The sequence below is a fragment of the Anolis sagrei genome, chromosome 1, assembly GCF_037176765.1.
Source record: "Anolis sagrei isolate rAnoSag1 chromosome 1, rAnoSag1.mat, whole genome shotgun sequence".
NCBI classification, from domain to species: domain Eukaryota; kingdom Metazoa; phylum Chordata; class Lepidosauria; order Squamata; family Dactyloidae; genus Anolis; species Anolis sagrei.
The window spans coordinates 152,373,492-152,398,033 of NC_090021.1; the positions used below are offsets into that span (position 1 = coordinate 152,373,492).

Sequence of the window (24,542 nt, forward strand, 5' to 3'; positions counted from 1 at the left end):
GACGCAGAACAATGGTTTCAAACTACAGGAAAGGAGATTCCACCTGAACACGAGGAAGAACTTCCTAACTGTGAGAGCTGTTCACCAGTGGAACTCTCTCTCTCTGCCCCAGAGTGTGGTGGAGGCTCCTTCTTTGCGGCTTTTAAACAGAAGCTGGATGATCATCTGTCAGGGATGCTTTGAATGTGATTTTCCTGCTTCTTGGCAGGGGGTTGGACTGGATGGCCCACAAGGTCTCTTCCAACTCTATGATTCTAAATATGGTACCTTTCAGTGCGGAAGGCTAGCTTGTAATTATCAGTTAAAAGGTTAGAACAAATACAGTACATTAAAGCAAAAAATATTTTATTTGTATAAAAAATTATTTGAATGCTATTGAAATAGTAAGAATATAACCAATTTCAATAAAAATACAGTTTCAAACACATCTTCATTCTGCCCAGATTTCCAAAAAGAACTGTGAAATTCAACTGCTAAAGCAGAATATTTGTCCACAATTGAAAAATGACGATGAAGACATCTACACGGATAATCCAAGACATAAAATGAGTAAGAGTGAACAGAAGACTACTCATCAGCTTGTGAATCATGCTTGTGAATCAAGATGTAACATTCTAATGTTACATCTTGAAGTTTGTAACCACAGCAGTATTATCCCACAAACTCCTTACAGAAGAGTAGGTGTTTTTGAGGAATGCATAAGTTGGGTTCTCCAAAACACTAACAATAAAGGCACAAAAAATGGCATCGGGCATGGCTTCCTCGTGACCCTCAAGTTCTCAGGGAAGGTCCCCATCCACCACTTGCTGAGGAAATTTCTTCTATAGGGGGTCTCATAACCCATGAGGTTTCCAGCCTTCCTTTCTTCCAGACCCGCTTCTCAGAGGACAAATCATCACCTAGCTGGTCAAATTCATGAAGGCGGAAACGGGTTGCCAGTTGGTTCACCATTTTTTTGAGGGCAAGGAAGGCAGAAATGACTTGGAACGCAAGGAACACTATAAAGATGATGTTCACTGCTCGTTCCAGTGGTTGGATCTTCAGACCTTCGTTTAAAAGCAGGAAGAGAATTAAGGGCAGCTGCAAAAGAATACTCAGGAGCCAAAATCCAGCTAGCTCTGGAACCTTTGAATAGAGGAAATAATTATCAATGTACTTTCTCCTGACAACATTACAAATCAATCAAAGAACACAATGGCATAGAAGGCTAAATGCAGAGTTAAAGATAAAATAAAAACCTGGGACATTCAGTGGGCAGCTTCTCAGTGACACATTATGAGAATTCCACTCCATCTTTTCTTTTCTGCAGATACCGCTTTTGCCCTATTGTTACTGTTATGACAATTTTGTCAACAAGTTGAATTGCCATTATTAGATTTTTCAATTAAATGTTTTGACAGGTGTCATACTTTATATTGTTCCAATGACAGGGAGGAAAGAAGTAAATATAAATAAGACAAGACAATGTTAGATGAATTGAGAAAATAGATAAAAACTGTCCACTTTTAACAAGAAGAATCACATCTCTTAGTGACTCTGAACAGCAGCAGATGGGAAGTTGACTTGATCCTATTCTCATCTGTCCCACTTCAGGTTTGTAACAAAGGGGCTTTGAGTTCAAGGAATAGTTTCTTGCCTTGCACACACAACCCCAGAGCACGGAGGCAGAAACAGCAAAAAGGTAGAAAAAAGTAGCCATAGTTTTTACAAGGGGAGAGACAAGAACACAATAACGAGGCTGTGATTAGCCCATTACTAAAAAATCCAAAACATCCCTGAATCCCATCATCCATTATAAGCCAAGTTGAAGTATTCCTTTCCTGAGAAAGAACCTACAAAGCGTTCTGACTTCCCAGCTCTAAATGAAATACCAGTAATTATCTAGATCCATTTTAACCTAGTGTCAGGCCTTGTTATGGGATAGAGGTAATTTTGATTGCCTTCAATGACAATCTCCACAGTTGTGTCCCACTTGGTTCTGCTGTTCCTCTCAGCAGCTCCCAAAACTAGTGACCATGGACTCTTTCTGGGCTGCCTCTGTGAGATGAGTCCTGCAGAAGATTCCCGGCCTTCCTACAGGCAGGAACTTAGAAGATTGTCTCTTATTCAACACACTAATGATTGCAGTTATGGGGACCCTCAGCATGGAGTTCTGTCCCTCGTGCTATTTGACATGTATCGAAGCTGCTGGGAGACGTCACAAGATGGAGTTGTTTTGTTTTGGTTTTCTTTGTTTGTTTTTTTTTTTTGAGTTTTGTGTCACCATTACATTGAAGAGATGCAAGCTTCTCCTCACCATCCAACTCTAAGGAAACTGCTTTGGTGAATCCAGGAATGGACTCGATGAGGGCTTGCAAACTGAAACTTAATCCAAGCAAGAGAGATGAAAGTGGTCCATTTGTAGGAAGTTCAGGAAATCTGGATTTACCATTTGTTGGATGGAGTTACACTCCCTTTGACATTTCAGGTTTTAAGCTTGGATATAATCTTGAGCGCAGAACTTGGCCTGGGTGCCCAGGTTTCAAAAGTATCCGTCCAGGAGAGATTTGCACAGCTAAGACTAGTGCATCAAATTCACTCATTCCTCAAGAAGCCAGAGCTAGCTATGGTAACACATGCCTTCATTTACACATTGTTTGGACTACCAGGACACATTCTGTGTGTTCTGAAAACTATTCAGAAACTTCAGTGAGTCCAACATGCTGACAGAATGCTGCCTGGGGTCTCTTAAGGGAAGCATATTAACTTCCTTGTTAAAACGGTTTCAATGGCTACCAGTTCATTTCCAGGCACAATTGGAAATGCTGGCCATATCTATAAAATCCTATACAGCTTGTCTCCCTATACAAATCTGCCAGAGCCTTAGGATCCCCAGAGCATAGGCCTTCCCTCAGTCCTGCTATCGTCTCAGAATCCCTTGATGAGAACACAGGAGAGCCTTCTCAGAGACTACACCTAATCTCTGGGGTCCCATTCCACAGGAGGTAAGGATGGCACCCTCCCTGTGCTGTTGCTGGCAGTTTAAGTTGGTTTTTAATCAGTACTTGCTTACAGGAGGGCTTTATTTTATTTATTTTGTGTCAAAAACATTGCATAAATAAATATAAAACTGATAAAATAGAGGGAACATGAGTGGCTAAATAATTTTAGACCAAAACCAGGCAACAATGACTGCATTGTCTGACCCACTCCACTTCTGGGTCTGTTCAGGGACTTCCAAGTTGCCTGTTCTTGGTTTGCCCCTGGAGGAAGACATCATGGGGGCCATCCTGCTTTAGCTGCCCAGAGGGATGCTCTTGCTGTTGCTGGGGGAACATTAAGAGGAGTGGTGGTTCTCATGAAGCTTTTCCTTGATTTTACTTGTGTTTTAGCTAATTCTTTCCGTGAGGTCCTTTGAATCTCATTCTAAGAAGACAACATATAAATGAACTATCAGTGGTTCTCAACCTGGGATCCCCAGATGTTTTTGGCCTACAACTCCCAGAAATCCCAGCCAGTTTACCAGCTGCTAGGATTTCTGGGAGTTGCAGGCCAAAAACATCTGGGGACCCCAGGTTGAGAACCACTACTAGATCATCATCACTTGTGTAATTGATTGGGCAGTTGTGGGATCCAACACAATGGTATTGACATATATTTGAATTGCAATAAATCTGAGTCCAGCTATTAAATTCTTAGTCCTTTATTTGTGGAACTTGTAATTTATGAACGGTTGCAACATCAGACCTCACTACCTCTGAGGATGCTTGCCGTAGATGCAGGCGAAACATCAGGAGAGAATGCCTCTAGACCATGGCCATACAGCCCGAAAAAACCTACAACAACCCGGTTGCAACATATATTATGGATTAACTGAATCTAACAAGGAGGCTCTCAGTTCAGATTTCAAATATTCCTTTATTTGGTTTAAACTAATTCAGAGCAGTTTTATTCAGTTGTTCAGAATTGTGATCCCAAAAAATGTGAACATACCTTCTCCTGCAAATTTCCCATGTATCCTAGGTATAGGCGGATAATCTCAATCAGAGACGTTAATATAGCAATTGTCACAAGGATGAACTTGTAGTAGTCAGGTAAGACTGGATACTAGAGATGGGAGGGAAAATATAATTACTTCACTCAGACAAGGTCATCTTGCTAATATAGTACACTGTGAAGCCACACCAAGAAGGTAATAATATTTTTTCTTAATGTAATCTATTTCCAAACCTGTCTGCAACAAATCTATCATTGAGAACATTTTCAGCAGAAATCTTAGTATATAATAACTGCAGCATTCTAATGAGAAATCACTAATTTGTGTAATGGGCATTATGAAGATATTAGGGCCTTGAGTACTCACCTTCAGCTGCAACATGAGGATATTGCTCAGCCACCAAAATGGAAAAAAGCAGAGGTTGAAATAGAGGGACATCTGCAAAGGTAAACTGGAAACTATTTCAACATCTAGAGAGACACAAAGAGAAAGCCTCAGCCACTTTTGCCCTATTATTACTGTTATTACACTTGATAAATTATTACTGTTATTACACTTGAGTCCTGCCACATGCACAATAGAGAACCTTCTCACAGTGACACCAGAGGCACTCCGGGGGGAGGAGCCACCATGGCCGTGTAGAAGACGTCTCCTTGGTAGCTCCCGAGCAAAAAGATCAGAATGCAGTGATAAATGGATCAAGGATTTCTCTTTATGGACTGGAAAAGAGGCGAAAGTGTGGTGTGTCTAAGGAGCTGAAAAAAGAGGAGTCTAAAGGTAAATTACTACCGTTTAATTGCTTTTGATTTATGAACTCTGGATAGCTGGCTGGCCGCTCCGGCCGAAAGTGAAACTAACCTATTAATTACAAGTGCGTCATAAGCTTTCCTACTTAAAGAAAACTTTTGGAGAGACTGGATTAAATGATTTGGAAGGTAAAAGCAATGTCCAAAGCAATGATCAAAGGCATGCCTTTCCTATGAAGAAGGAGTGAGTTATCATTATCAGTTAAAGCAAATCCCTCGGTATAAGGGAAAAGTTGCAAGTGATACAAGACATATTTGGTTGGAAATTTTTGGACTGTGCTGAATGACTGAATGGACTGAATGAGTAGGAGTAGGAAGACACACCAAGGGAAAGACACACCAAGACAGACTCCAAAAAACCCTCTGTGGGAACGTACCAAGCCCTCAGACAGATCTCTTGCAAGGCTTGTAAGGCTTACTGGATTGGACAGGTTGGAAAATCTTGAAGCTCCCCAGGCTCCTCAGCTTCCTAAAGACATGAGTGCAGTTAGACGCAGCCCCCCCCCCTTCAAAAGGGAAATCAGCTAAAACGGACCCCTCCCCAATCAGGGAGCGGAACTTCAACATCATTGCCATGTCTAACTGCAAAATCAGTTGGATCAGAAGGAAGAAGTGAGAGGGAAGAACTGGGGAAATCAGAGAAAGAAATGAGCAATAGTCAAATGTTAAATAAAATAGCAGATCTGATCAAAAGCGAGACTCAGCTATTAAAACAAGATATCCTGACCAGTGCTAAAGAAATGAAATCAGAATTAGATATGGAACGAAAAAGCTCAGATAAAAAATTCCAGGCAATACAAGAAACCTTGAAAACAATACATGGAGAAATACAAACGAATAAAGCAGAAATTGAAAAAAACAAACAGGAACAACTTGTACTTAAACGGCAAACACAACAAAATGAAAATAGACTTTCAGATATGGAAAGAAAGTTTGTTTATATGCAAGAAAATCAAAGAAGGAATAATGCAATAATTAAAAATTATCCAGAAGGGAATAAAAAAGAAGACCTGAAAGCTGAAATCCTGAAGTGGCTGCAAAAGATCACGCCGGTATTGAACTGGTCAGAATTAGATATAGAGAGAGCTCATCGCCTCCCGGCTGGAAGAAATAAAATAACACCCAGAAATATAATAATTCGATTCCATAATTTTGCAAAGAAGGAAGACCTGATGAAAATACTTAAGAAGAATCCTGATTACCTAAAGATGGGTGATTCAAAATTGGAGATATTTAACGACTACTGCCCAGAAACCAAGAATTGGAGATACTCAATGAAGCCTATCACGATTCAGTTAATGAAAGCTGGAATTTTGTATACTTGGGGATACCCTATCTTTCTTAAGTTCCAATGGAAAGGCAAGAGATACAGAATAGATTCACTGGAACAAGGTTATCAATTACTGGAGGAGCTTGGAATAGTAAGAAGACAAGAAAGAGACCGGAAGGAGGAGGAGGAAAAGGATCCGGATGGAGGAGAACTGGAGGAATTAATTGGTGCCGTTGGAGGAATCGAGATGTAAGAAGAAATTAAACACTGCAACAACGCTCTTTTTTATTTTTTATCTAAAATGAGCACTCGGGGGGAGGGAGACTCTGGGCCACAGGATGACTTCACCCCCCCCCTCCCCAATTGGGAAGGCCGGGGGCCATGATTGGGACGAGAAGTCCCGAAGATTGGAAGGGGAGGAAGGGGGGAAAGAGGGAAGTGGGGGGATTGGGGGGGAGGGGGAAATGGGGACTAAGGGTAGGGGAGGGAAAGGGTCAAGGGTTCACGTTGTTTCAAGCCACAAAAAAGCTTTTAAAGGGAAAGGGAAATGATGTCCCATAAATTAAGAATTTCAACGCTTAACACGAGGGGATTGGGGACGGTAATTAAGAGAAGGCGGATCGAATCTCTACTGAAGAAGGACGCGGCGGACGCCATCTTCCTACAGGAAACACATCAAAATAAACGGGGCTCGAGTGAGCTAAAGTCGAGTTGGATAAGGAACTATGAAACATCTTTTGGGTCATCAAAGTCAAGAGGAGTAGCAATAATAATAGCAAAGAAATGTAATTTTGTCATAAACAAGGTATTGAAAGATGAAGAGGGAAGATATATAATAATGTATGGGGAAATAGGGGAGGAAAAATATGTATTAGTAAATGTATACGCACCAAATGTGAAACAGCAAGAATTTTATGAAAAAGTGCTAGAGCAAATAGAGAATTATCATCAACAAAATGTAATATTTGGAGGAGATTGTAATTGCTGTATGGATTTGAAGAAGGATAAAACTACGATAGCATCAAAAGCTAGAAATATTGAAACAACGGATTTAAGCAGAGTAATGAATAAATGGCAATTAAAGGATGTGTGGAGATTGGTAAAAGGGAATGAAAGTAGATATACATATTATTCATCGGTACACAAGGTGTATACAAGAATTGATTATATTTTTGTCTCCAAGAACATGACAAGTAAAGTGCTAAATGCTGATATAGGTATGATTAAAATTTCGGATCACGCTTTGGTTTCAATTGAGATTGCGTTGAAATGTGATTATGATAAAATGAAAAGGTGGAGGTTAAACACAAGAATACTAAATCATAAAGAGATAGTAGATAAAGTGCAAGCAGAATGGCAAGAAATATGGGGCTTCAACGAAAAGGGGGTGACAAAAGGAGTCCTATGGGATACTATGAAAGCAGTGACCAGAGGGTTATGTATAAAAGAGACAATTAACTTAAAAAGAAGGCAAGAAGAAAGGAAAAGGAATCTAGAAAGAGAAATAGAAGAGATTGAAAAAGCATATGTAATAAAGAGAGATACACGAATTTATGCTAGGTTAAGAGCAAAAAAAGAGGAATTGGATAAAATGGAAATAGACGAAGTACAAGAAAATTTAATTTATTTAAGGAGGGAATATTTTGAGTTTAGTGATAGGAATTCAAAGATCCTAGCCAAATCAACACAGAAAAAGAAAATGGAAGGAATGATAAACACGATAAAAGATAAAACAGGTAAATTATGTAGAGCTATGAAAGAGAAATTGAAAGTATTTGAGGAATTTTATAAAAATCTATATCAAACTAAAGCATGTCCCATAGAGGCAATCAGGAAATACGTGGAAGAAAATTGGGAGAGTAAGCTGGAGGAGAAAGATAAAGAGCTATTGGACCAACCTATTAAGAAAAAAGAAATAGAGGAAGTCATTAATAAATTAAAAGTAGGAAAAGCCCCAGGCCTGGATGGTCTAGGGACAGAGTATTATAAAAGCTTTAGAGAAGTTTTAACCCCAAAATTATTGGAATTGTATAATGGAATAATGAAGGGAGATAAAATACCCGATTCATGGAGGAGATCATTAATAATATTAATACCCAAACCTGACAAAGACTTAACAGACCCAGGGTCATACAGGCCCATATCATTAATAAACCAGGATGCAAAGATATTGTCCGCGATATTAGCTAATAGAATGAATAAATGTATGTATAAGTACATAAAAGAAGATCAGTGTGGGTTTATAAAAGGAAGACAAATGTCAAATTTGATAGGGAGAGCACTAAATAAAATTCATTGGGTTAAAGAGGGGAAGGGAAAAGCAGGGATACTATCATTAGACATTTTTAAAGCGTTCGATTGTGTGGAATGGGAGACACTAGGGGAAATAGTGAATAAATTTGGAATGGGAAATAAAATAAAAGGAGTACTAAAACAATTTTATTCAAAGAATTCAGCAGTGATAACTATAAATGATGGAGTGACAAACGAAATAAAAGTGACTAGAGGAACTAGACAAGGGTGCCCTTTGTCCCCGATATTATTTGCTATGGTGATAGAACTTTTTGCTAATAATATAAGGAACGATAAAAATTTAGAAGGATTAGGAAAAAAGGAGAAACAGAAGGTGAGCTTATTCGCTGACGATACATTGTTATTTATAGAAAATATAGTGGAGAAAATAGATAGAATAAAAGAACATTTGGAGATATTTGGGAAAGCAACGGGATTACAAGTTAATTGGAACAAGTCAGAAATGATGCTACTCAATTATACAAGAGAAGAAGAAAAAAAATTTATAGAACAGAGAAAAATGGGAATAAGAATTAAGAATAAATTAAAATACTTGGGAGTAATAATAACTAAGGATTTAAAAGAGATAGAGGAAGTAAATGTAGTAACTTTAAGAAAAGAAGTTCAGAAAAAGTTAATAGAGTACGAAGGTATACATTTATCCTGGTTTGGAAGAATAGCATTAGTAAAAATGAAAATACTTCCAAAGATAAATTTTATATTTAGAATGTTACCACTTCAAATCACAGAAGAAGAGCTAATTAGATGGCAACAAATGATTAATAAGTACTGCAATGGAAGTAAAAGAAACAGGCTAAACAAACAGTTATGGTATAGATCGCAAAAGGAGGGTGGACTAGCACTACCTAATATAAAAAAATATTATGAAGCAAGTAGATTAAATTTGGTTATAGAAGGAATGGTTAAAAAAGAGGGAATAGATTGGCTTAGTAATGAATCAGGAAAAGTGGAAGATGAAACTTGGAATATATTTTTTAAACAGCTTACTAGAAAAGAACTGAGGGAAATTAGAAACCCAATGCTGAGCAACATACTGAAAGTATGGAATAAATACAAGGGGAGGTTAATAAAGGAAGGATCAATTATAACCCCAATAGTGATGGAAAAGAAATTCCCAAAAAATTTTTAAAAAGCAATGGATAAAAAGGTAAGGGAAATAAATTTAGATAGAATAGGGGATTGGATGAAGGCGGAAATGAAGAGGGAAAGGATGTTGGAAGAGTTTAAAGAAATAAAATTATCATGGTTTCATTGTATACAGCTAGAACAATGGTTAATAAACTGGAAAAAAAAATAGAAACGGAAGCCAACTCAATCAATTTGAACAAATAATACAGAAGGGAAGGGCAGTAGAAGAACACGGAAACTTGAGAGGTATAATTAGCAAAATCTATAAGATACTAATTGAAATGAAGGATGGGAAAATGAAAAAGAGTACCCTTAAGGAGATTTGGGAAGAGGATTTAGGGATAAAAATAAGTGAAATAGAGTGGCAACAGTTATGGGGACAAAGACATTTAAAAAACCTATCGATACGTGTTAAAGAAAATTATTACAAGTTAATATGGAAGTGGTACTTAACACCGGTAAGAATAGCATATATGAATAAAAACAATTCAACAAATTGTTGGAGAGGATGTAAAGAACCAGGAACATATATACATATGTGGTGGCAATGTAAATATGTAAATAATTTTTGGGAGAAAGTATTTAGAGAAATAGAAAGTATAATGAATATGAAAATAGACAAAAGTCCTAGTATAGCCTTATTATCATTATATACCAATAAGCAACTGAAAAAGGAGGATAAAGAAGCGATAACAAACTTACTAACTATAGCAAGACTGCTCATAGCAAGGAATTGGAAAAAAGAAATGAATATACGAATAGAGGAGTGGTACAAGGAAGCATGGAAAATAGCATTAAATGACAAACTGACATGTATATTAAAGGTTTAAAAAGGTATATGGAAACAAAGTGATTTTGATGCTATATGGGGAAAATTTGTGGTAAATGGATTAAAAAATAAGGAAGGAAAATTACCGTCACAAGAAGAAATGAAATTTTGGACAGATGAAATGTAAAAAATGTGGCTTGAGACGGGTGGAGGGGAGCACTGAGGTGAAAATAGGGGGGAAAAAAAAAAGAGAAAAGGGGAGGAAATGTCAAAGCAAAACAACAAAACAACATGTTAAAGAGGTTGATGTATAAAATGCAACAGTATGTAATAATTGTGATAAATCAATAAAAAAAAATTAAAAAGACACCAGAGGCACTCCAAATGGCCAGCCTCTGGTCAAAGGAAATTTAATATAATGCCAAGTTTTGAACTTTGTTTTTTATACATTACTAGCTGTCCCCTGCCACGCATTGCTGTGGCCCATATGGGGGTTCTGTGTGGGAGGTTTGGCCCAATTCTATCGTTGGTGGGATTCAGAATGCTCTGTGATTGTAGGTGAACTATAAATCCCAGCAACTACAACTCCCAAATGTCAAGATTCTATTTTCCCCAAACTCTACCAGTGTTCACATTTGGGCATATTGAGTATTTGTGTAGAGTTTGGTCCAGACTCATCATTGTTTGAGTCCACAGTGATCTCTGGATATAGGTGAACTACAACCCCAAAACCAAAGGGCACTGCCCACCAAATCCTTCCAGTATTTTCTGTTGGTCATGGGAGTTCTGTGTGCCAAGACTGGTTCAATTCCGTCGTTGCTGGAGTTCAGAATGCTCTTTGATTGTAGGTAAACTATAACTCCCAGCAACTACAATTCCCAAGTGTCAAGGTTATTTTCTCCAAACTCCACCAGTGTTCACATTTGGGCATACTGAGTATTTGTGCCAAGTTTGGTCCTGATCCATCATTGTTTGAGTCCACAGTGCTTTCTGGGTGTAGGTGAATTACAACTCCAAAACCAAAGGACACTGCCCACCAAACCCTTCCAGTATTTTCAGTTGGTCATAGGAGAACTCTGTGCCAAGTTTGGTTCAATTCCATCATTGGTGGGGTTCAGAATGCACTTTGATTGTAGGTGAACGCTAAATCCCAGCAACTACAACTCCCAAATGAGAAAATCATTTTTTTTTTAATGGACATACATTGGGTTGTTAGGTGTCTTGTGTCCAAATTTGGTGTCAATTCGTCCAGTGATTTTTGAGTTCTGTTAATCCCACAAACGAACATTACATTTATATATATATATATATATATAATTGTAGTAATTAATTCTTAATTACTTTGGCCACATCATGAGGAGACAGCAAAGCCTAGAGAAGACAATCATGCTGGGGAAAGTGGAAGGCAAAAGGAAGAGGGGCCGACCAAGGGCAAGATGGATGGATGGCATCCTTGAAGTGACTGGACTGACCTTGAAGGAGCTGGGGGTGGTGACGGCCGACAGGGAGCTCTGGCGTGGGCTGGTCCATGAGGTCACGAAGAGTTGGAGACGACTGAACGAATGAACAACAACAAATTTTTAATTTACTTCTGACACGATTCCAGCAGTGTTGTGTGTAGAGGTTTTCCCCTGACATTAAATCCAGTCGTGTCTGACTCTGGGGTGTGGTGCTCATCTCCATTTCTAAGCTGAAGAGCCGCCGTTGTCCATAGACACCTCCAAGGTCATGTGGCCAGCATGACTGTATGGAGCGTTGTTACCTTCCTGCCAGAGAGGTACCTATTGAACTACTCACATTTGCATGTTTTCAAACTGCTAGGTTGGCAGAAGCTGGGGCTGACAGCGGAAGGTCACACCGCTCCCCGGATTCAAACCTGTGACCTTTCGGTCAACAAGCTCAGCAGCTCAGCCAGCGCTTTAACCCACTGTGCCACTGGGGGCTCCTAAGGCCCCTTATACCCTGCCATATAATCGAGGGCCCTTCTAGACAGGCTCTATATCCCAGCATCTGATTCCGCGTTTTCTGCTTTAAACTGGATTATATGAGTCTGCACTGCCAGATAATCTGGGATAAAGAGAAAATCTGGAAGCAGATCCAGGAATATAGGGCCTGTCTGGAAGATCCCCCAGATTATCTGCTTTGAAATGGATTGTATGGTATTGTAGAACAATTTTAGGAAAAATGTGTGCTGTTTCCGAAGAGCCAGGAACAAGAAGTTGGGGTGTTAGGCCGCAGACCCGGCGTGGGCTGCACTGTCCGACCAGTAAGCAGGGAGAGTGGGGACCAAGAAGGGAGGGGCTTCTCCTCCTCCCCCTCCCTCCTTTTTTTTTACTGGCGCGTGCCGCTCCTCGCGCTCTCAGGTCAAACGACGACGCACAAGGCCTCGCGCCACCGTCCACCCTTTCTGCCTTGAGGCAAGCTCCTTTCCAACCCCTTGCCACCTTCGTCGCCATCTTTGGAGCTGGCGAAACACCGCCCCTCCCCTCACCCGGAACGTCGTCGCCTCCGCTCTCGGGCCCCGTGCGGCTGTTGTCAGTAAAGACCGTGCGGCTGAAAGAGTTGAGCCGACGCCTGACCGGCTCCGGTAGGGACATGAGGCCTTAAAGACAGGCAGCCGCTGCCGCCGTCGTTCGTTGCCGTAGCAACAGGGGGCGTGGCCGGGAGCCTAGGCGCAGGCGCAGAGTCGCTCCTTCAGAAACCTGGTCCTCTGGGCCAGTCCCACACACAGTGTCTCTCAGCCAGAGAGGGCGCCGCGTGGCGGGAAAAGTCTCCCCGAACATAGGCTGTTAAAGTGAGACAAACCTTGGGTTTCAGTGGCAGACTTTGCTTACTCTTCCTAGCCCAAGAATTGAAGCCCCAGACAAGCTTTTAGTAGTGAGAAATGAACCCTTAGGCCCTTTCCACACAACTGAGTAATATCCCACACTATCTGTTTTGAACTGGAATATATAGCAGTGTGGACTCAGATATCCCAGTTCAAAGCAGATATTGTGGGTTATTCTGCCTTGATATTCTGGGATATAGGGCCCTTAGAAGACGAATATAGAACCTTTTAATTTCGTTAGTTATTCAGCTAAGTCTGTACATGGTCCTCAGTTTAGGTCTTAGGGATATCCGGCAGTAATACTATGAAGTCGTAAAATTGCAGCTTGGCAAAATCAAAACAGAGTCCCAGGGCCCTTCCACACAGCCATATAATCCAGAATATTAAGGCAGAAAATTCCACAATACCTGCTTTGAACTGGGTTATCTGAGGGCCCTTCCAGACAGGCCCTATAGCCCAGGATCTGATCCCAGGTTTTCTGCTTTAAACTTGATTATATGGGTCCCCACTGCCAGATAATCTGGAATAAACAGAAAACCTGGGATCAGAGCCTGGGATAAAGGGCCTGTCTGGAAGAGCCCCTAGTCCACACTGCCATATATCCCAGTTCAAAGCAGATAATGTGGGATTTTATTCAGCTGTGTCATTTTTTTTAATATTTGGCATTTCAGAAGTACAGGCAGTCCCCAAGTTACGAACAAGATGGTTCTGTAGGTTTGTTCTTAAGTTGAATTTGTATGTAAATCAGAACAAGTAAATGTCTTATATGTAACTCCAGCCATATATATATATATATATATATATGGGCATGTGTACATGTATATGTGTGTGTACATTTATAGATGTATATATATATGTATGATGTGTGTATGTGTATATATATAAACGACTCCGGCCCTGTTTACCTCTCCGAACGTATTCTCCCCTACGTACCATCAAGATTACTAAGATCGTCTGGAGAGGCCCTGCTCTCGGTCCCACCGGCCTCACAAGCGCGCCTGGTGGGGACGAGGGACAGGGCCTTCTCGGTGGTGGCCCCGCGACTCTGGAACTCTCTCCCACTGGAGGTCAGAACCGCCCCGTCTATCCTGACATTCAGGAAACGGGTGAAGACGTGGTTGTGGAGACAGGCTTTCGATGAATGAGACAGCACCCTAGGATTGTGTATGGAAGATGAGGTATACTTGTTTTTAATTTGATGACTGACCACCGTAGTTTTAAATATAGTTGTTATTTTAAATGTGTTATTGTAATTATGAACTATGATATTTTACTGATTGTATGTTTTTATGGTTGTAAACCGGGCTGAGTCCCTCTGAGAGGTGAGAAGCTCGGTATAGAAAATTTTGAAATAAATAAATAAATAAATATGCTTTTCATAGCAGAGTGTGATGTTTGCTTTGCTGTCTGTGCCTCTGTTCAGAAGATTTCAGAAGATTTCACCTCACTTTCTGTCCCCTTAATCATTTGATTTTGAAAGAAATGGCTTGTGGAAACAAGGATTGGTGAGAAAGCTTCAGTTGAGACACCTTTTCCCCATGATAACTCTCACAAGAGCGGATTTCCCTTCCTGGAGGTAAATTCCTCACTCCCTGCTGTTAACTATGAGTTGTTTGTAAGTCGGATGTTTGTAACTCAGGGATTGCCTGTACAAGTGCACTTAAGCATAGCAAAGCCAAGAGGCTTAAGATTCCACCATTGTTAGTATCCCTCTGCTACTTAATTAAATGTATCTCTGAAGGTGGCCAATTCTGCCAAAGTGGCAGTGTGCAGTTATGTTCAGTGTATTCTGAAGCTCACTGAAAAACAGGGCAGATGACACTAGAAACAGCACAGATCCTACAGTGGGGGTTGCTCTGGCTTTAGACCTCATTGAGATGTATAGTTTGTAATTACAGTTTTGATTATTCCATAGCATTGAACCATTGCACTTAAAGTGGTGTCAAACATCATTAATTATACAATGTACATGCACCCTTTGATCTACGTTTTGGAAGCCATCAACCCTCACCCCATCCTGCACCTAACCAAGTCTATGAGCAACTTGTGCATTGCAATTTAGTTTTGAAATTTTCCAGTTGTGGAAACATGTCTGATTCCCAAGAATTTGCATCTCTTCAAGAAGTTTGCTCAAATACTAATTTTATATTCAGAAAAAGAGGAATGTACTTTCATAAACAATGATAATAAAACAAACGATGCAACTAGCTTGACAAACCACTGCCAGATTTCTTGTCTCAGGGCATCCTGATAACATAATCCTCCAAGTACTTCTCCCACCCATTGTGAAGAACCTGTGAAAAGGACGGGCTGAATGCCAGCAGATCGGTTTGTCAGCCGCTCTTCTATTTATGTCACCATCACTTTAACACCCAGCGAACGCTTTGTCTGGCTCAGAAGAATAAGTGCAACTGATCCGGCCTGGTTGGAGACCCTGATTTGTTTCACATAATATCACATATTGCTATTTGTTATGACATTGGCAAGCCAAATGTCCCAGTCTTTTTTTTTTACTCCGTTCAATATTATTGACTGGTAGGAGTTGGTACAAAGGTGTATTATTTTCAGTCATACTGTCTTGACTAGAGTTAGTACAGTCTTTGATGGGTAATTCCAATTTAGCTGTCCATGCAAAAGCCATTATAAGCAATCAAATATAAGAAGATATTTTGCATTGTTTTAATTTTAATAACAAAAAGACTTTTAAAGAAAGAATCGTGAAAAGCATCTCAAGGGTCTGATGAGATATACTAATTTATGGTAGGTATATGGTACATGCTCAAAGCAAAAAGACATAGCTATGTGTAGTATTATTATATTTTATAATAATTCTACTTCCATCTGCCCCTGCAACATTCAAAAATGCATGGGCTGAAATTTAGAAGTAGTTCTCTCAGTGTTCCAGCTTTTCCTGTGTTATGAATTATGCAGATTGCATCCTACAATCTTTGTCTTAGAGTGATGCATTTAACTGTCTTGTGCTGAGATTTCCTTGTGATATATTGGCAGTTCTCAGTTTATGGACAAGAAAGGTTATGTAGGTTTGTCCTTAAGTTGAATTTGAATGTAAGTCGGAACAGGGACATTTATAAGTGCAACTCTAGCCTATTTTATTTTATTTTTGAATAGCATAGGGAAGGGCTAACAGCTCTGTAACGTTTATTTTGCTGTCTATGCCCCTGTTCAGAAGATTTCACCTCACTTTCTGTCACTGTGACAATGGTTTTTGAAAAATTTGGGTTGTTATGGCAACAAGGATTGTTGCTAAAGCTTCGGTGGAGATACCTTTTTTCCCATGATAACTGTCACAAGAGTGGATTTACCTTCCTGGGGGTAGATTTCCACTAGTTTCCTGTTGTCTCAGAGACAAAAAGTGAGGTTAAATCTTTCTAATGAGGATGCAGCAGTATAAATCCCACAGTGGCTCCAACCCCAGACCATACTAACCAAAACTAAAAAGAAAAAAGAAAAATCTACATGGAGTTCTACTTTTAATGCAACTTGGACAGTTGCTTACCTTGACATGTTTATTTTTACCTGTGCACATAAATACTGCAAAGGCTCAGAGTGCTGCTGGTGCCCCCTCTTGCCTGCCTGTAACTAGGGGTTTGTATGTAAGTCGGATGTCGAGGACTCGGTGATTGGCTGTACATAGCTTTTGGAACCCTTGCTGCAAAATAACAGCACCCTATATGATTGCAAGCCATGAAACTGAAAGGGACTATCTATTAGGGCCAAACTCAGCTTAGAATACATATTAAAAACTTGGATGTTTGAACGGGCATTCGGTTATACAGTGCAATGAATGTGATGATTACAGGAATGGAAATTTGGACGACGGATTGGATCACGACTCTAGTTATGAGATGCATTGTGTTGTCTTTGTTGTGTCAATATTGTATATTATGCTTTTATGGTTTTAAATTGTATATCGTTGATTGATTCTTATCCTTGTTGTAAACCGCGTTGAGTCGCCTGTTGGGCTGAGAAACTGTGGTATACAAGTAAAGTAAATAAATAAATAAATAAATAAATAATATCCAGCCTACTAAAAGCTAAAACATTTTCATTAGAGCCACAGTGTGCACGGCAGGGGGATTGAACTCCATAGAGAGGTTAGAATGGCCCTCTCCTTGCTGTCCTTCCGGTGGCAGGCTAAAACCTTTTTATTTAGCAAGGCTTTTTAAAACAGGAAGTTTTAAAGAGCAAGGCCAGGGGTGCTGCATGGAGTTAGCAATTATTTTAACAGTTTTACTAGTTTTTATCATTGATTTAATCATTCTAATATTTAATTCTATATTAACATTTATATTGTATAGCTTTTGAAACTGTATAGTTTTAAAGGCTGTGAGCTACTTTGGATCCCAGTCCTGGGGGGAAAAGTGAGGTACAAATTATCATCAATTCCTTCCTAGTTGTGATCCCAGTGAATCAAATGCGTGGTGCTGGTGAAAGAAAAGTTAAACCCTCCCTCAAGTACTCTTGATGGAATTACCATGCCCCAGCACCTGACAGTGTTTTGGGCTTTTCCTAAATTAAAAAATGACATATTTTGCTTTACTTTTGCTCCTAGTTGTTCATTAACAGGTGTAGAATGATAGGACCTGGCTGGTATTCTTGTTCAGTATCTATGAGACTGTAGGCCATTCTTAGGATCTTGTAACTTTGGAGATTCACATCTATGCAGTACCACAATCAGTGGGTTTCTGAAACAGCAGATTAGGGTGACAGAAACTGATAGTAGTAGCACTCCTGTGATTGCAGGGTGCATTGAGAGAAGCATTTGCAGCAGAACCCCACAGATCCCCCCCCCCCCCCCCCCCAATTTGCCTATCTCAGTGTATGACTAGCCATGAAGTCATGATTTCTGCTTCCCTGATCTGTAGAACCTCAGTTGTGGAGGGAAGGATGGCACCATGAATTAAGATGAGAGAGCTCCAGTATGTGAATTACTTTTGATGATTTCAAGTCTTAGGCTGGATCTACAGTGCCATAGAAGGCAGTGTACACTCATATAATCCAATTCAATGCAGTTAATTGTAATAATCTGCTTTATGGCAGATTATACAGTTGGCTTTTTTCAGACTTGTTAAGACTGAAACACATTTTGATATAAGCTAGGGATCACATCTCTACACTGTACTGTAACCAAGAAATAAGCCTTTCTCCCCCCCCCCCTCCTTCTCATCTAAATCCTATGAGTTTACTGCTGAAGTAACTGAGACCCCCTATGTGGGGGGGGGGGGGGCTCACACGATCCCCAGGCCCAATCCACACAGTCGTGTTGGTTTTTTGGGCTCCATGAGCCTGAAAAACTGGCACCCATTCCCTCCCCATAACCCCAAAAGAACTCTTAAAAGTTTTTAAAACTTACCCAGCCAGCATTAAGTTCCTTCTCGGATCCTCCTGGCATGATGAAATGACATGCCAGGAGACAGGTCATTTCCTCGTGCCAGGAGGGTCTGAAGAGGACTATAATAGCGGCTGGGTAAGTTATTTTTAACTTTTAAGGGTTCTTTGGAGAGTTTCAGGTTGGCTGCATGCCACCCTGATTGGTATCCAGATAGCATGTAATCAATCCCCCCCCCCCCCCCCGAAAGCCTGTGTTTTTTGGGTGGGAGTAGGGACAGAAATGCGTACGAAAGTGGGTTTTAAAACCCCACTTTGTTGCACATTTCTTAGAAGCACCCTTAGGGAGAGGGAATGGGAATTGAGGAATATTTGTAGGATTTTTTTTGTTCAACTTTCTAATGGTTTTAGACATCTGCTTATCATAAGGCTCACTTCAAGAGTTCTTGAATTTTAGGCCATCAGGGCCCCATTAAACATAAGGCAATATTCACTGTTGAATTATAGATTTGTATTTGGAAAGGAACTACTCTCCAACTCACTGTTACAGACTTGCTGATTCACTCCAGTTAATTATGTCCTGAATTTTTCCATTCATTTTTATAACAGCAATTCAAACAGTGCTTGGTTGTACGTATAAAGGAAATGAGTTAGACTTTCCTCCATACTCATGGTAACTATTGAGAAGTCTGAACACAAAACAATAGAGAAATTATGTAATTTGTCTGCAGTCTTTTTTGTCCACACGCACATCCTAAATGTGTTGTATTCCAACAGGATAACTCACATTGAGATGTTGTTGCTTCCAGATACTCAAAAGATGGCAGCTAAACTTCCAGGGAACAAGAAGAGTTGAAGCCTTGCCCGAAGATCGAAGAGTTCAGGCTGGTTCACGGGGAGAGATACGGTCACGAAGGTAGGCAGGTCCCAAACCGTTTAGGGCTTTATAGGTAAGAACCTGAACCTTGAATTGGGACCGGAAGATGAATTCTATGATTTTTTTTTTGCCTCAGTACATATACAATATCAAATTAGATCACAACAACTATGGTGTATAATAAATGAAAGCTGAAATACTTACTCCATAGTTGTATCAGTGTGTGCCTTCAAGTCACTTGTCAGTTAATGGCTGCCCTATTGATTTCATAGGGTTTTCTTAAGCAAGGAATGCTCAGAGGTATATGACTTATAGCACCTGTTAGTCTTTGGAAGTCTCCCGTCCAAGCGCTAACCAGAGCTAACCCTGCCTAGCTCCCAAGAACAGATAGGATTAGTTGTCTTTAAGGAATTTAGGCCCATAAGGTAATGTTTCTTAAACATTTTCACTGATGTGATAGCTGCTACTACCACTATCATTGTTACCTGCCTTAAATCGCCTTTGGGCTGAGAAAGGCGGGCCATAAATAAAGAAATACCTAGAATTAAACTTTATTACCTATATTTTACTGCCTTTGATCCCAGTTATCTCAGAGCTATGGGGGCATGGCATTTTTTCATCTGCACAGACACTCCTTATACGGTGACCCAAAGCAAAAACATAAATGCTAAAACTCGAACACTACACTGTTTTATTATCTTTGATAAAGAAGCCTCTGAGCTTTGAAAGCTAGTGTGATGCATTTTATAGCTTTTGGTCTGTTGAATAAAGCTATCCACATAAGATGGATTGTCGGTTTTTTTCTTTTGTTTATGGTTTTGTTCATTGATCAACATGGCTACCCTACTACTTCAGGGTCATCCTAATATATTTTGTAGTTAAATGTTGCCATGATCTGTTGCACAACCTCCCTTATGTTTCACCAAAACAAAGATCTCATTGGAATGTGATCTTTTCAAACCAGGGCTTCATATTTATCCAATTTGCAATATGAGGGTCCTTCTACACATGGCTAAAAACCCAGAAGTACCCAGGTTAAGGGGGGCAGTGGTGGCTAAACAATGTTCAGACAAATACGGGCTAAAAATGTGTGCTTAAAACATGATTCCACCCCCAAATGCGCACCTTTGCATGACTTCACATCCCTGCAGTCATGCAAAACACGTGCTTTCCTTCCCTTCCCCCTGTGTGGACTGTTCCAGCACATGTGCACTTTTTAAAAGCTTGAAACATCTGATCAGCTGGTCGGGCTATCAAAACATGGAGCTATGGACACACAGGTGGCTCAGAGGAAGCACACTGGGAAAGCAATTAAAACTCTTTGAAACTTTTTCTTTTAAACTTTATAATATTAGAGCTTGAATTAACAATTGGGTGAAGGGAGAGATAGGAAATCTGCTTGTGTGTATATTAAGATATTTGCATGGGTGCATATGAGGTCCAGTGCATCACAGAGTGATTTTTTAAAAATCCACCATTCACCCTCCATCTTGATCCATATTAGATGTGAGGATGGTGAGAGACCATTTCCTGTACCAACAGGTCTATATGTTGACCTGCTGTCAGGTCCTGGGATTTTTTGCCTCTGTTTTAAAATGCGCATTTTGGCGCTGTCTGGAAGCACCCTGAGACTCTTTGAAATCCTATATATGCCCATAGGCAAACTCACTATCTGAGCACCCCAAACAGTTCATGGACAAGACAGAGATATTAGGAGAGCCACAATGCTTGCTGACTTTTTAAGAAAGAAAAAAAAACCCTGAAAGTTGGAAAATCTAGCCCTTGTTCCAAAAAAGCCTAGAGAACTGCCCATATTCAGTGGCCACTGAATACTGAATATAGAAGATGTGGGAAACAGATATCAATGTTGAGGAATGGAAAAGCATTTCCTGGGGAGGAAGGGACAACATGGCAGACTGTTTGAATGGGACTCTGGGCAGGAACAATTCATGCTGACACATTTCACTGGCGGCACCATCTTCTGTCCTTTTCTTGTTTCTCCCTCTTTTCCCACACCCCAGGTTTTAAAAACAGTTTTTACATGTGTGACTCATCCTTAACTGGTGCTACAAACCTACATAGAAACCAATTAATAGAATGATAGACTTGGCCAAGAGTTTGTGAATTTTTTTTGGTAGTTGATTTTGCAGGTTTAACTACTATTTAAAATACGCATTTTAGTTTTTATTACTAGCAATAAAATGATTGTCTTTGTTCATATGAGCTATGGATGTCCTGCAACAGAAAACAGCTGATGCAATAATTATAAAGCTGGCTTATGCATTTTTCAAATTTCAGTTGACGTTTCTGTCACTGAGGACATGTAGAAAGGCTGTTGTTATGGGACTTAAGATAATGTATTTATCTCTGTGTCAAAAGTACTTACGTCTCTGATGAGTGCCCAGAAAAATGTCAAGTGTAGGCAGCAGGCACAAAAACATTGCAGCGCTACTGGTATTCATCAAGCCAACACTTGGCATCCATCAAATCAATTAGACAACCGATGCCAATATTTTTCTACCAGTGTTTGTGCTGTAGGCAAAATCAAAACATATTGTCCTGTCAGCTCGCATGTTTGTTGCACAATGTTGTCATGCCATCATACCAAGATCATGATTCACTATGAAAAGTAGTATTTTTTTAAAAAGAAATAAAGAGAAGGAATGGTATCTGTTACTATTCTCAACCAGCTACCACATCAATCTTTTTGCTTTAGAAAGCAGAGAAGGGCCCAAGGTAGTGAAAGATCTCTGGGTCATTCTCTTGTGAACAATCTAATGAACTGATAAATAAAGGACAATGACTTTATATTATTTATTAAAACATTTATATTCCGCCCTTCTCACCCTGAAGGGGACTCAGGACGGAGCACAGCATATACACAGCAAACATTCAATGCCGGGACACAGATTCACATGCAATACATCAACATTAAAAAAACATTTATCAAAATATTAAAATACACCATTTAAAACCGTCCTAGTCATCTGGGTCAAATCTAATTGGCTCCCACACCATTAAATTTAATGCTTTTAAGAGATTACTAATATCCACTCCTGAGATGGTGAGAATAATTTTTAGTTTTATTAATAAGCTGCCTTTTCCCTTAGAGTGGTGCCCATGGGAATCAGCTAAAATAACTTCTACAACACAATTAAAATCATCCTAAATAAAGCAATAGATCAAAAACAATATAAGTTCATTACAGCACAGGCAAGCTAAAAATAAAGCACCTCTCCTCCCCATAACAAGTCTCCCGGCAAGCATTAAACCCCCCTTGAACCAAAGATCTTTGTTTGCCAGCAAAGGAATGCAGGGAGGGTGCCATCCTAGTCTCCTGCAGAATAGAATTCCAAAAGTTGGGAGCAGTCACTGAGAAGGCTCTCTCCCATGTCCTGGCCATGGGAGGGCCCTTCTATACAGGCCCTAAAATGCGGAAAGAACCAGGATAAAAGGGGGGGGGGGGCTAAATGATGTTTGCTGAAAAGGCGCACTGGATTGCATTAACAGCCAAAAAAAGTTTAAAAGTGTGCTTAAAACCCAATTTTAGCTGAAAATGCTCATATTTGGATGACTGTACATCCCTGAGCTCAAGGAAATCATGTGACTTCATCACTATACACTGATATGGACTGCTGCAGTTCTTGTGCGAATTTTAGAATCCCAAAAAAGCTAATGAAGGCTGTAAACAAATGGAGCCACAGACACACAGGTGGCTAAATGGAAGAATAATTTGAAAGCAATTCCCATGAGAATTCTCTGCAAGCATTCCTTTGTTTTGATGTTTATGCAGTTAAACAGATCTTGAATTTATACAGTGGGCACCAGCATAGGAGGCAAGTGACCCCAAGGGAAATGGGGTTCACGAGAGAAAAAGTAAAGGCACCAGGAGGGCAAGGAGAAATAATGACAAGAAATCTGTGTGCACATTCAGATATTCACATCAGTGCTTATGAGGTCCAGTGTATGTCAAAGTCAATTATAAAAAAGTAAAGTTCTGCCTGATGTCCCACATCCATCTTGTGGATTTCTAAAATCTGCAACCAATGAATGTATCAGGATGCCAGGAGAGCATTTACCAGGACTGACAGCTCCATGTCTGGACTTTGTGTCCTGTATGGCCATTTTCCCCCAATTTGTTTGTCTCGCATTTTGACACGGTTTGGAAGTGCCCAGAGTTCAAGATGGTACGAGGACTGAGGGAAGATCTATGCTCTGGGGATTTTGAACTCTGGCAGACTCGTATGGGGAGATGTGGTTTCTGAAGTAGTCTGGACTCAAGTCATACAGGGCTTTATAGATGTGTCCAGCACTTTTAATTGTGCTTGGAAATGAACCAGTAGCCAGTGAAACCTTTTTACAAGTTATATGCTTTTTTTGAATGGTCTACAGCCTGTTGGATTCACTTAAGTTTCTGAATAATTCCCAAGGCAGCCCTATGCAGAATGTGTTTTAGTAGTTCAATTGGAATGAAATCAGGGCATGCAGGCCCGTAGCCAGGATTTCGTTTTGGGGGGGGGGGGGGGGGGCTAAATTTTTTTCAGGGGGGGTTTCAGGGGGGGCTGAGTTTTTTTTGGGGGGGGGGCTGAGACTGAGCGAAAGAGGGTCTACCCTAGCAAACCTTTTGTATCGTTACCCCAATACCCCCATGCATATGGGATATATTGAGTATGGTGATCAGATCATGATATGAATAAACATGACAGTTTAAATAATGCACCAGTAAGGCCTTTTCGCGAACCCCCATGAGAATTTCGGGGGGGGGGGGGGGCTGAAGCCCCTCAAGCCCCCCCCCACCCCCCGGCTACATGCCTGAGGGCATGTGTTGCCATAGACCAAGGGTCCACAAACTTTTAAAACAGAGGGCCAGGTCACAGTCCCTCAAACTGTTGGAGGGCCGGATTATAATTTGAAAAAAAACATGAATGAATTCCTTTGCACACTGCACATATCTTATCTGTAACGCAACAAACACTTAAAACAATACAATAATTAAAATGAAGAACAATTTTAACAAATATAAACTTATTAGTATTTCAATGGGAAGTCTGGGCCTGCTTTTGGCTGATGAGATAGGATTGTTGTTGTTGTTGTTGTTGTTGTTGTTGTTGTGTGCTTTCAAATAGTTTAAGACTTAGTTTGACCCTGAGCGAGGGCTGGGTAAATGAGCTTAGAGGGCCGTATCCGGTCACCGAGCCTTAGTTTGAGGACCCCTGATCTAAACTCT

General features: G+C 40.2%; 1 protein-coding gene across 1 annotated transcript; it reads right to left on the reverse strand.

Moving 5' to 3' along the window:
- Nucleotides 1-328: 328 nt before the first annotated feature.
- Nucleotides 329-12,946, reverse strand: TMEM17 (transmembrane protein 17). Its single transcript, XM_060784617.2, has 4 exons — nt 12,754-12,946; nt 4,343-4,446; nt 3,973-4,086; nt 329-1,125 (listed from the first exon to the last, which is right to left on the reverse strand). Exons 1-4 carry the CDS (start codon nt 12,857-12,859, stop codon nt 772-774), a joined length of 678 nt encoding a protein of 225 aa, XP_060640600.2. The 5' UTR covers nt 12,860-12,946; the 3' UTR covers nt 329-771.
- Nucleotides 12,947-24,542: the final 11,596 nt, after the last annotated feature.

Excerpts from the sequence above, each read along its gene's own strand:
- TMEM17 (XM_060784617.2), bottom strand. The coding sequence starts at position 12,859 with ATGTCCCTACCGGAGCCGGTCAGGCGTCGGCTCAACTCTTTCAGCCGC. Across the intron at positions 4,447-12,753 it reads CGGAGGCGACGACGTTCCGG|ATGTTGAAATAGTTTCCAGT; the intron begins GTGAGGGGAGGG and ends GTGTCTCTCTAG. Across the intron at positions 1,126-3,972 it reads TGGGAAATTTGCAGGAGAAG|GTTCCAGAGCTAGCTGGATT; the intron begins GTATGTTCACAT and ends CTCTATTCAAAG.